This window comes from Gloeophyllum trabeum (assembly GCF_000344685.1).
Source record: "Gloeophyllum trabeum ATCC 11539 unplaced genomic scaffold GLOTRscaffold_00002, whole genome shotgun sequence".
NCBI classification, from domain to species: Eukaryota; Fungi; Basidiomycota; class Agaricomycetes; order Gloeophyllales; family Gloeophyllaceae; genus Gloeophyllum; species Gloeophyllum trabeum.
The window spans coordinates 972,103-983,423 of NW_006920411.1; the positions used below are offsets into that span (position 1 = coordinate 972,103).

The 11,321-nt window shown below is 50.7% G+C and overlaps 6 protein-coding genes across 6 annotated transcripts; 3 read left to right on the top strand and 3 right to left on the bottom strand.

Annotated features, from left to right (window-relative positions):
* Positions 1-1,112: 1,112 nt before the first annotated feature.
* GLOTRDRAFT_136045 (uncharacterized protein) lies at positions 1,113-3,059 on the top strand (the record flags this gene model as incomplete). Its single annotated transcript, XM_007863967.1, has 17 exons — positions 1,113-1,155; positions 1,210-1,252; positions 1,304-1,379; positions 1,438-1,524; positions 1,574-1,594; positions 1,648-1,700; positions 1,756-1,838; positions 1,891-1,901; positions 1,954-2,127; positions 2,177-2,224; positions 2,281-2,305; positions 2,356-2,369; positions 2,426-2,444; positions 2,505-2,514; positions 2,572-2,631; positions 2,688-2,801; positions 2,854-3,059. 17 exons carry the CDS (start codon positions 1,113-1,115, stop codon positions 2,975-2,977), a joined length of 1,005 nt encoding a protein of 334 aa, XP_007862158.1. The 3' UTR covers positions 2,978-3,059.
* Positions 3,060-3,176: 117 nt separating this feature from the next.
* Positions 3,177-4,500, bottom strand: GLOTRDRAFT_34621 (alpha/beta-hydrolase; the record flags this gene model as incomplete). Its single annotated transcript, XM_007863583.1, has 3 exons — positions 3,177-3,944; positions 3,994-4,007; positions 4,065-4,500. The coding sequence occupies 3 exons, from the start codon at positions 4,498-4,500 to the stop codon at positions 3,177-3,179; spliced, it is 1,218 nt and encodes a 405-aa protein (XP_007861774.1).
* Positions 4,501-6,037: 1,537 nt separating this feature from the next.
* GLOTRDRAFT_33370 (uncharacterized protein) lies at positions 6,038-7,681 on the top strand (the record flags this gene model as incomplete). The annotated part of the gene is made up of 9 exons (XM_007863505.1): positions 6,038-6,305; positions 6,356-6,432; positions 6,488-6,572; positions 6,632-6,746; positions 6,800-6,918; positions 6,973-7,126; positions 7,196-7,279; positions 7,333-7,484; positions 7,551-7,681. The coding sequence occupies 9 exons, from the start codon at positions 6,038-6,040 to the stop codon at positions 7,679-7,681; spliced, it is 1,185 nt and encodes a 394-aa protein (XP_007861696.1).
* Positions 7,682-7,911: 230 nt separating this feature from the next.
* GLOTRDRAFT_103146 (Sm-like ribonucleoprotein) lies at positions 7,912-8,362 on the bottom strand (the record flags this gene model as incomplete). The annotated part of the gene is made up of 3 exons (XM_007863968.1): positions 7,912-7,935; positions 8,037-8,189; positions 8,252-8,362. 3 exons carry the CDS (start codon positions 8,360-8,362, stop codon positions 7,912-7,914), a joined length of 288 nt encoding a protein of 95 aa, XP_007862159.1.
* An 88-nt stretch (positions 8,363-8,450) lies between these two features.
* GLOTRDRAFT_113886 (acyl-CoA N-acyltransferase) lies at positions 8,451-9,410 on the top strand. The gene is made up of 6 exons (XM_007863969.1): positions 8,451-8,559; positions 8,605-8,674; positions 8,730-8,814; positions 8,873-8,982; positions 9,041-9,169; positions 9,224-9,410. Exons 1-6 carry the CDS (start codon positions 8,539-8,541, stop codon positions 9,271-9,273), a joined length of 465 nt encoding a protein of 154 aa, XP_007862160.1. The 5' UTR covers positions 8,451-8,538; the 3' UTR covers positions 9,274-9,410.
* On the bottom strand, positions 9,387-11,033 carry GLOTRDRAFT_70221 (uncharacterized protein). Its single transcript, XM_007863970.1, has 7 exons — positions 10,962-11,033; positions 10,774-10,885; positions 10,689-10,703; positions 10,497-10,627; positions 10,338-10,449; positions 9,843-10,282; positions 9,387-9,793 (listed from the first exon to the last, which is right to left on the bottom strand). Exons 1-7 carry the CDS (start codon positions 11,009-11,011, stop codon positions 9,391-9,393), a joined length of 1,263 nt encoding a protein of 420 aa, XP_007862161.1. The 5' UTR covers positions 11,012-11,033; the 3' UTR covers positions 9,387-9,390.
* Positions 11,034-11,321: the final 288 nt, after the last annotated feature.

An 11,321-nucleotide genomic window follows, 5' to 3' on the forward strand; every position in this document is an offset into this window, starting at 1 on the left:
CCACAACGCCCTGTGGACCAATAATTGTCCAAAGTAAAGCGTAGGTGACATCCTCGCATAGCTACCCTTAAGACCAGATTGGAAGATTGGTGAGACGATTTGGAGACGACGCTCGTCGAAATGTTCAAGTGCCTTAGGTAGAAATCAGTGTTACACATGCAGTCCATTTGCGAGCGTATTCCAACATGGTATTGTCGTGAAGATCACTTGAAGATCATGCTGCAACTTCCATGAGCATCCGTCAACCTGTAGACACAAATAATTCGACAGAGAATGAGAGATCCGCGGGCAATCTGCGGGCACCCGCGGCCTCTCCCATCTCACGCCCCTCGCACGTGCATGACGCGACTGGCCTCTTTCTTGACGACCCACACCAGCTGTGAGCCGCGACAGTTGTTCGGCGGGGCGAAGGGTCTTTGAGACTGAAACGTGATGAGACGACTGACATGTCCGTTTGATTTACTCACCGAACACTGGTCAGACTCAGTTAGGAAGCCCAGGACGCCGCGGTATCCGACTCGGTGCCGGGGACGACGGAGTACAATCAGTCGCATTCCGATAGGAAGCACCCAATTGTCGGAATCAAGTTGTCGGATACTCGGTCACGGACTCGCGCTGCCAGACAATTATTCATGCAAATCTTGTGGTATTACTTGGGTATGATGTGAAACTCTGAGGATGAGCACCAACTTAATGCAAAATTGGCAGGGCCGCCTTACTATGCACATGTACAAAAGTCTCTGATATCGTCGGCAGCCAAAATTCATTACACCGAAGAGATGATTGTTGCTCCCACTGACTGAAGCGTCCAGGATGATCGCACACTACTTGTTCTAACTCTTGCAACTAAAGGTAGATATATGTTAAGATAGCGCGTCACACAGTCCATCAATTCTCATGAAATAATTCTGATGCTACCTATGCCCAGGTAGGAGGACCTGACAGGTTGGCCAGACCTGTTGATTCCACCAGGTATACACTCCGAGGTATCATTTATGGAACGCTTCCTACTTATATTCAGAATAGAATCCGGGGCCTTACAAAAGACACCCGGGCCTGCCTGGCTTCTGGAAACGAGGTTTTTCCTACGCCGTGTTCCCTCCTCCCGCAAGATGGTCGATTGGAAGAACCCTGTTGTCATTGCTTATGAGGCCGGTACGTGTACTCCATACTTCCTAGCTTTGTTCTATCACGAATCAATCCCTCCAGAGATACTCATTCGCTTCGTCCACATCCTTGGTGGTCTATACTTGTATGCGTCGCTGGTGACAATTTGTCACCCTGTCTGAACACACCCTAACAGGTGGGAATTCATCGTGACGCTTCCCTACGAATGGTCGGTCTACATCGGCAAGCAAAGATTCAAATGGTCTATGCTGGTCAGTAGATGATGTCTTTTGAACCCACGTTCGGCGATGAAAAACCTCTGTTGCCAAGATATATGTTGCCTGTCGGTGGTTGACACTCATCGACATCGCCTTGTTTCTAACGGTCTTCAATGTTAAAACGGAACTGAACTGCTCGGTGCGTCGTATTTATACGGCAGTGTTCGGTGCAGTGACATCCTGCACAGGCGGCGACGAAAGCCATTACCGTGAGTAGGAGCCGTCACTGAATAACTATGCGCCTTCAAGCTCCATTGTACAGGCTCTGGCCCACGTTGCCATAGGTCTTACGTCTGTTCTGCTCATGTTGAGAACGTAAGGCTCGATGTCACGTCGCTCCATCGGTCAAGTCTCACAATATTTGCTTCAGAATCGCAATCAATGGTGGTGCCAAATGGGTTGTTTTCCCGCTTGTCGCAATCCTACTAGCCAACTGGGGTACATTGCTGCACGGTATGCTGTGTAATACATATCCTTTGGTCGTGCTTCATGTCTTATTCTTCAGGTATTTATGTCGTACGTTTATTAGCAAGAAGGGATCTCTCATTACGCTGATAAATCGGAGAAGGCCGACGCAGTCTGGGTCCCCGAATTGCAGTCATGCTCAATAGTGAATGCCGCTACTGCCAGGATCAATGTCTGGGTCAGTTTCTGTAGCGATCTGATCTTATTCGTGGTTAGTGTCGTGGGGCTCTTGCGCAAGGAAGGTGTCAGTCGATTATGGAGGCTCCTCTTCAGACAGGTATTGGTGTCCACGGCTTTACTGTCGCCATGTCTAACTGATAAATTAGGGTCTCATATGGATGTTTGCTTCAACAGTTGGATACCTACTTCCCGCCGTACGATACACGCCTACTTATACTGATATTATTGCGCTCACCGGCGTTTTACCCAGATCTTTCTCCTGATTAATTTGAATGGTTGGTTTAAACTCAGCTGCTATCTCCATCTGGCTGATATGTAAACCCAGATGTTATGGATTATGTGAGGATGATCTTTCATTTCTCAAACTGCAGCTTCTGAGACCTGATGTCACGAAGATGTTTGAGCCTTTCGCAGGTATGTTTTCGAGTTTACGTCCTCAGTTTACTGGGATCTTACCAATACTCTATCAAACAGTAGTCGTGATGTGCGTCAATTGTTCGACTTCTTAAAACTCATATACTGATCAGAGGACTCCGTATAGGACCATCTGTGCGACTCGGATGTACAAGGATCTATCCGAATATATGGTTCCAAAGGCTCTGTACGTCCACTTGTATGAACAGCGCCATAGGTATTCCCTGACGATGAGCACTACAGCATTCGGACGGACTTCATGAGTCGATCCGCGGGTAGCTCTCGGTTTGCCAAAGCCAGTAAAATGACCCCGGGTGATACTCTACCTGTAACTATAGAAATGGAGACAGTCACAGAGTATGTCCTCCAAACATTTCCACCACGTATTTCCCTGACTTGTTTCAACTAGTTACATGACCAGTGACAAGAGTCGGCCTAGTCCACAGCTGTATCTGAAGGCTGGCACCGACATCTCGGACCGCGACTCGGGCGAACGCACGTGGGGCTCACAACAACCTGAAGATTGTGTCTAAAAGGATCGCACGAGATACATGATGCCACTGGTATCAGCAGTATTACGTTGAATCCACGGATGGCTCTCCTTCATGATTGGTGAATGCCGAGGGGTTCCATTCATCCTGCTTGGACGTTTTCACAGGGAATCTTCAGGGAAGATGGTAATCTGGTTCAAAAGTTATTGCAATGATACGGTTAGCCCACATAATTCATTGTTTACTGTGTGTTGCAATTGTATACGAGGTGTACCCATGTACGAATATCATGATCCAGTGCTTTTGACCTCTCGGGCTCGTGTGAGGCGAAACACATGAAATCATGTATGGCATCCGGGTACTCGATGTAAGTAATAATCTCTGTGCCGTTATCCTCCACTAGGCGAGTGTGCAATACGCGCATCGCATCCAGCGTCTGTTCAGCGCCGCCAGCAATGATCAGCGTCGGGGGGAAGTTCGGAAACAACCCGGTCTCTTGAATTCGAAGTGAAGCAGGCGATATCCACAGGCTGGTATACGCGAATTCTTCCGGCAATGAGCCAAGCAGACCGCGCTTTGTATATCCGGATCTCGCAAAGGGATCAACGTAGTCGGTATGGTAATTGCGTTCCATAGATGACGAGGTAATGTGGGCGTCCGTCAGCGCCCAATCCACTGTTGGATGCAGAGGGATGAGCCCTCCAGGAGGAGGGAGTTCCGTAAGGTCTTCTAGGCAGAGGTAGCGGACAAGGGATACCGCCAAGTGCCCCCCTGCCGAGTCACCACTGACGATGACGTTTTTCGGAGCGAATCCCAAAGTTGTTACCAGGTAGTAATAGCCAGAGAGCGCATCGAGGAGGGCAGCAGGGAATGGCGCGTAAGGATCAAATGGAGCTGCTCTGGTAAGACGGTATTCAAGTCCAAAGGCGCGCGCGTTGGATGGGAAGGACTGCTCAAGCATCCCCTTCGGTGCTTCCGAATACAACGAGTTAGGAGACACAGATCCAGACTAGGTGGGAATCAGGGGAAGGTTCACGGCAAACAAGTTTCAAGCTTACAATATATCCGCCACCTAAGATATTTCTTTGGTCAGTGACGAACTTGGAGAAGAGCGAGCTCGAGAAAATACCGTGGAAGTAATAGAGCACCTTCTCGTCAGGTAATGCTCGTCGTCCGACGTCCGTCGCGTCGCCGGTTTTCGAGAACCAGTACCCAGAGATGGGCTCTGGAGAAACCTGATTGATCATCGCCGCCTCTGCCACCTTCCCCCGTATCAGGTCCTTCGGCACTTCGTCCACCCACACTTCTCCTAGGTGGACATTAAGTGATTGCCGTTGCCGTGGAGATCGGAATGGTAGAAAGCCGACAGCAAAGGAGAAGTTGTAGGAAGTCTTAAGCCAGCACAGTAATATCGAGCGGGAGAAGGACCAAGTACGTCTTGGTCTGAAGTACGGAATCAGAGATGATATGCACCAATAAGGAGCACGAATAAGAGGGACGGTTATCGCTGTATAAACCACATATAACGCTTTGAAAGGTTGATGCCTGAACGCAAAGTAGGTCATTGCTACGTTGGGGCACAGAGAACGCTATGCTTGATCACGACTTATAAGCCTTCGTAAGGCGGGCACAGTACATAATCCGGGCAATCACCATTCCTGCCCGTGGACCCGGTTATCAGTTTCTACGGGTTATCGTCCGAAACCGGTAGTGGCTAGGTCATCCAGAATACCTCCTGCGCGTACAGGCCCCTCTACATCCATAACGGATCATGTAATTGCTCACCTGACTCATAGCTAAAGAGACTGATGCAGCTTGTGTGTGGGCGAAGCACAGACTATTGGGTGAGAGGAAGCAATATCGAGCGCTGCCGTCCCCAGGGTGTAGCTTCCTAATGCTGCCGTGCCGCGCATGTCAAGGAGTGAATTTGGAGATCAACGAAGACGATCACTGGGACTTGCAGTGTACGAAGGCTCGGAGCACAACAAATGTATCTCACATCGTAGACAGTTAGCTAGTCAGCAGCATAACATTAGTGAGACCGCCAGGGTACAGTTTCGAAAGTGGACTCGAATCGGTGAAGCTTAGGAGCTCGGAGCGTCCACTTCTCCTAAGAGTAGACGTTCGACCCAAGCACGCGACCGAAAGGTACGGAGAGGTTCTCTATACAGCAGCCAGCAGAAGTAGATGACCCCTTTCCCAGAAGTTCTTTTCTTGGTAAGGAATATCAGAGGCACACGAACGGGAAGCTCGGGCAAACAGGAATTGGTTACTGGCCATGGCAAGCCACCAACGCGTTGCGGGGTTTGCCGATCTAAGATTAGCGTGACGCCAATTTGCTTGCCCTAAGCTGCCCTTCACTCGATTCACCGCGACTCGACCAGCCCTAAACCAATGTCCGAGCCTCTAGCTACCGATGTGGAACGCGCTCTCCAGCATGCCGTCGGCGAAGTCAACAGCGTTTTCTCTGTCCCTATGTCCGGCGATGTGGATAAAACGAAGAAAAAGAAGAAGAAGCGTCAGCGCGACGAGGCGGTCGGCGAGCCACAGCAAGTAAATGACAAGGAGAAGAAACGGAAGAAGAAGAGGCACCATGCCGTCGAGGAGCGAGACAATGGAAATACTCCCTCTTCTGCTCTCCCGGAGCAGCCGCCAGTTATGGATGCTGCAGCAACTAGGGAGAGCGGGTCGTCCACTGAGCGGCCTCAGAAAAAGTCGAAGAAGGATAAGGGCAAGCAGGTTGCGCCCGCTGAGCCCTTCGTGGACCCGGCGCAAGCCTTGCCTCCGCAATATGGATACCCGCCTATCTATCCTGCGTATGCCGGGCACCCTTCCCAGTTCATGCCCTACCCTCCGCCGCCTTTCCCTCCTTACCCTGCTAATCCGCAAGATACGCAGTTCCACGGACAGCATCCTTCCCCTTCCGGTTTTTTTCCTCCCGTACCCGGGATGGGGATACCCTTGCCCCCGGAGCTAGCGTTGGGTGGTTCAGCGGAGGACATTCTGCGTACCCTGCAAGATCTGGACCTGTCCAAGATCGCCAACGTCCTCAAGACCCTCAATGACGCAGCAGCGGCTTCCAGTAGCCTTGGGATGCAAGGTATGCCAGGTCCGTCGGCATTCGTCCCTCCATTACCCCCTCCTCCTCCGCCTACATCAGCGTCCAGCGCTCTTGGCAAAAGGCCCGCCACATCGGATGTTATCCTAGGCAGAACACAGAGGAAGACAGCAGATGACACAAGAAAAGCGCAAAAAAAGATTGATAATGCCATGCTGGTTCCGGATACCCCACCCAATGCGGCACATGCGAATCTGTTGGCGACAAAGTGGTTGAATACGACGAAGCTTGCTGAGCTTGCGGAAACACAGGGTCTGTATCACAATCCATACCAGGATGTCGCAGACTGACTGTGGGTTCAGGATTGGTCTATAAAAAGGGCAAGTTTTCCGCCATCGAGGAGGAGCAGCTGAAGAACGCCATCGAGCACTATCGAACGGTAACTTCATTCATGGCGGTCATTTGGGTTGAATTAACTTCTCCTCGTCGATCAGAAAAACGAGCTGTCTTATGAACAGATCCACGAAATGATATTCTCTAAGAACGATAAGAGAGATCAAAATTTCTGGTCTGAAATCAGTGCGTCACGTTCTCATGTCAAGGCTCCCGAAGCCGACTGATTACCCCACCCCTTGCAGCCGCGGCTGTGCCCCAGCGTCCTATCGTTGCGGTCTATCATCACGTCCGGCGTACACACCACCCCTTGAAAGCCAGGGGTAAATGGATGCCGTCAGAAGATGAAAGCCTCATACAGTACGCATCTGCAGCTTACATCAGGCGGCTTAGACCGCTCAAACTCTTTGCAGGGCTGTGTCCGATCTTGGTCAACAATGGGAGAAAGTAAGTCAGCGCGTTGGACGTATGGCCGCGGACTGCAGAGATCGGTATCGGAACCATCTTGCTGACAGAGACAAGCGAGCTATCGGTCAGTTACTTGGTGTCGTGGAAAAGGATTTTTCTTTGAATTGTAATATAAAAGGCCACTGGACCAAGGAGGAGGAGGAGGAGCTTACCAGGATCGTCACGGAGATGACTGTCGAACAGGGCAAGGACATGGATAATGACGTCTTCTGGGGCGTCGTGGCCAAGAGAATGGGCGATCGGAGAGGAAGGCAGCAGTGTCGTATCAAATGGTGATTTCCTCGTCAATTTCTCATGTTATGTCATGTGCCTCACGTAGTAACGCCCGTCTACGTGTTCAGGACGGATTCCCTTAGTAAGACTTACAAGAGTGGAGGTCAGAAACCCAGATGGAGTCAAAGGGATGCGCATATACTCGTCCACAAGTAGGCCTTTGTTTCTCTTCTGTGGCGTTAGAGGACTCATGGGCCATGTCTAGAATCGCTTCGCTCAATGTGCGCGATGATACTGAGATAGACTGGAAGGTGCTGCCCGATGAGAGCTGGAACCTCTGGAGCGCTCACATTCTGCAGCGTCGGTGGATGACGCTGAAGAAGAGTGTTAGAGGGTGGGAAGACATGACGCATCAAGGTTTGTACTGTCTTTCTCAGCCCGGTTGACAGTCGGTGCTCACAGGCATTGTTCCTTTCAATGCAGAGATCATGGATATCCTGACGGTGAAGAAAGCGGATATGCCGCCCTCGCCTCACCCGCACAAAAGAAAGCAAAAGCGGAGTGCGGAGGTGATTGCTGAGTCCGAGGATGGGGCCGCTGCTGGATCTGAGTAGAAGCCATGAGCCTAGATCGTCATGTATCACCCACATGCGTGATTCGTGTGGCATAATCAAGATCCTCGACTGATCGGGACTGCTAGTCAAGAACGAGATATGATGATACAAGGTATCTTAGACCAATGCGGGTACAGGTTAATGTCGCCGAAAAATATATTGGCGCTGTGTTTTGATGCAGCCTACAACCCCCCTGCGAAGGCAAGGAATAGGAAGGACTTGGGGAAAGCCTATGTTCGGGAAGGAGGAGCAACCTACAAGGTATTGCCTCAGTTCTTTCATGCAAGGCAGTCCAAGTCTTTTCTCCGGGGACGCTACTGATCCCAAGGAGAAATTGACCTCAGCGGGTACTCACAAGGATAACACCGTCGCCACGCACGAACAACATGTCCATCTTTCGCTTAGCGACGTTTACAGTTCCATTTGCCTTACCGCCTTCAGGTGCATCGACAATCAAGATCGTCTCCTCGACGTCTGATAAGATGAGGTTCATATGGCCATCGTAAGCCTAACCATAGGACATGCATTGGTGTCAGATAGCATGAAGCGCTCGAATGGGTCAGAACGTACATGAAGAACACCCGTGAGTTCTCTGTCCCCTCTGAGCTTGACGAAGACGCGCTCGCTGAGGGAGAGGCGGATGAGATCGAATGGTTCCTGGATGCCTGGTGCGGCGTCCATGGCAAAGAGCAAGCAGAGCTTGGTGTCCCTCGGGTTAGGGTCTGCACAGCGACTCGCTTATCATAACGTCACGATATACCCATATTCGGCCGTGGAAGATATTATATTCAAGGTCAAACAACCGCGCCTGCGTGCTGCCAGACGCCCTTTGCAACGACCCAGGTATTGTTCTGGACATGAATCTTCGGCTTGCAACAGTGAGTCAGACAGACGTACACCGGGGACTCTCTAATCCGAGCTAGGTAGACGATGCAATCGGAATGCAGGCATGTAACCTGCAGAACCTGCCCGAAAACTACACCATGAAGTACTGTGCGTTTCGATCACGGCACAACGCATCCCCGCCATATAACGCATGCATTTTTAGACCTATATCATTTGCTAACCTGGCCATCCCTGTCCTATGTCGCGGAGGAGGGCGGTAGAATAGTCGGGTATATCCTTGCCAAGATGTACGTGGTTCGTCTCCTGTCGCATTAGCGCTTGCGCTCATCGATCGAATAACGGTAGGGAGGAGGATGTGGGAGAAGATGATGAACCTCATGGGCATGTCACGTCGATCTCGGTGCTCAGGTCTTACCGTAGGCTGGGCCTAGCGAAGAAGCTCATGGTTCAATCACGTACGTCTCCTCCAGACCATAGCCCGACGCGCTCAGGTTGTGACATGCGTCGATATAGAGGAGGCTATGGCCACGATCTACAGGGCTTCTTATGTATCTTTGCACGTCCGGAAGTCTAACCGAGCCGCTCTCGGCCTGTATAAGGATTCTCTAGGATTTGAGGTCTCGGACGTGGAGAAGAAATACTGTGAGTGAGACCAGCACTGTCTCAGTCCATTCCGTCAAACCATGGCTTGAACAGATGCCGACGGTGAAGATGCATACGCCATGCGGCTATCTCTCAAAAACTGAGACGGTCCAAATCCGAGTCTGTCGTCGAGCCCTCTACATACATCTGTTGTAAGATAAAATATACAATAACAATACAAAGCAATAAAAGGGCTCAGGGATAGATCGGCTCCATCCTTGCTATCTCCATGGGGTATCTTCAATCTCTTCAGCAGCTGTGCTCTCGCTCCGCTTCCCTTCGTTGGTAGGCATGAATTCCTCAACAGTAGTCAGTGTGCTCTCCTGGACTTCATCGAAATTATCGGCTTCCACTTTCTCTGATGTAGAATTTGAATCCATCGCCGACCCGTGTCTTGCTCTCTCCAGAGCATCTCTGATAACCCGCGCTGTATCCAAACCTAACCCGTAATAGCCATCGTTGGTACTGGCTCCAAACATCCCCGTATGTGCCTCAATTTCCTCCTGGGCTACGCTGTTAGTCGCTGGACGGAAATTATCCGAAGATTCGTATGACTTGGGTAAGTATATGAAGGTCCGGGGATTTACATGCCCGGGCAACGCCGCAGGGAGGAGTGTGTAGTACCTAGATTGATCTTAGATTTAGTATGGAAAGGAAATCATTGGGCGCTCACGTTCTGAAGAGGACGCCTATATCCTTCTCAATGTCCATAACCTTCTCCACTCTCCTCAGTAAGCGCTTCTCATCCCATAGCGCCCCTACATATCTCAGGTGGTCTTGAACCCATCCGTATCCTAATCCAAGGTCTTCACGCCTCCAATAAGCGGTACCAGCAGCTGCCCCAGCAACAGCAATTCCACTGATAGCGTAGGCTGCCGGAAGGGCCCATTTCTGCCATCCTGCGGAAATCGATGCTTCGGGCCCGGTAAGTAGCGGGGTCTGGATGGTTGTACTGGAAGATGCCATTGATGCGGCCGCCGATTCCGCGCCCTTCTTACCGGTGAAATAGCTGAACGCATCGGCGACGTCTGAAACGACGGTCCGTGCTGTGGAGATGTGCTTAACTACTTTACTAGCGCTGTTCTTGAACACAGATGGGTGTACGCCGAAATACTTACAGACCATGCTGTCGTCAGGAATAAGGAGACACCCAGGACACCAGACTCACTGGAGTATCGAAAGCTATACACGCAATAATGTTCGGCCATAAAGGTGCCTCCTTGTCTGGACGGGATTCATACAGGGCTAGGAGCGTGTCGGCCGCAAGCAGGCCACCCATACTGAGTCATCAACAGGGCTTCAGCCCCATGCTCTTGACCCTCGACACTGAAAAGTAACTCGCCTGTGCCCGCATAACACTACCTTGGATTTCCCAGCACCACCTCCCAGACCTTTTGCGACCTCTTTCTCTACAGTCAGCTGCGCGAGCCAGTCTGCGAAGCGCTCGACGGCGGCATCCTAGTCATATGTAGGGTGACATCAGCCTCAGAGACCTTCTACGGGATGCGAAATGACGCACCAGATCCCCTTTCGTCTATCCTTGGATAGCTTCGCATCAAAAACTGGGACTAGCTCGCATAGCTGCCCCCTCAGGAATGACAGACCTCGTACGCAGGGAACACGATACACTCTACGTCGATACCCTCTGTGGTTTGGGCCAGTAGGTGTTGTAATCTCTCTGGAAACGCGCCGAATGTTTCGTCAGTCCCCTTGAAGCTAATGTCGTGGTCATGACCCATTGGTGCAGTGAGTCCATCGGGTCTCGAAAGAAGGGGGCAGAAGCGCGACAGACCCGTGGATAAACACGACCAGAAGTTGCTCCCCAGCGACTTTCTCTCCCATAAGTTAAGCAGCCCAGTGTATGGATAAGCTGAAGATGCGGTGGTTGTTGGTTACTTAACGGGAAGGTTGATAACCGGCGGGTTATCCTGATAATGTAGGCTATACTGTATACACTGGGTACATCACCCATATTGAGCATGCACAAAACTTTGAAAATAATCAGTCAAAGGTCAAACTTCTTTCATGATTGTCCATTGCACAGTCAGTGAAATGAATTAGAATAATACTACTTTTGAGTGCGCAAAAATTTAGATTGTGACACAGGATATGATCTTTGTTCAGCACTGTTCAATGAACTTTCATTTGTTTT

Coding starts and splice junctions, on each gene's coding strand:
- GLOTRDRAFT_113886 (XM_007863969.1), top strand. CDS start 8,539: ATGAATCTTCGGCTTGCAACA. Junction 8,815..8,872: donor GGGTATATCCTTGCCAAGAT/GTACGTGGTTCG, acceptor GAATAACGGTAG/GGAGGAGGATGTGGGAGAAG. Junction 8,983..9,040: donor GAAGCTCATGGTTCAATCAC/GTACGTCTCCTC, acceptor GCGTCGATATAG/AGGAGGCTATGGCCACGATC.
- GLOTRDRAFT_70221 (XM_007863970.1), bottom strand. CDS start 11,011: ATGGGAGAGAAAGTCGCTGGGGAGCAACTTCTGGTCGTGTTTATCCAC. Junction 10,886..10,961: donor CTGGTCGTGTTTATCCACGG/GTCTGTCGCGCT, acceptor CCACGACATTAG/CTTCAAGGGGACTGACGAAA. Junction 9,794..9,842: donor ATAGGCGTCCTCTTCAGAAC/GTGAGCGCCCAA, acceptor AGATCAATCTAG/GTACTACACACTCCTCCCTG.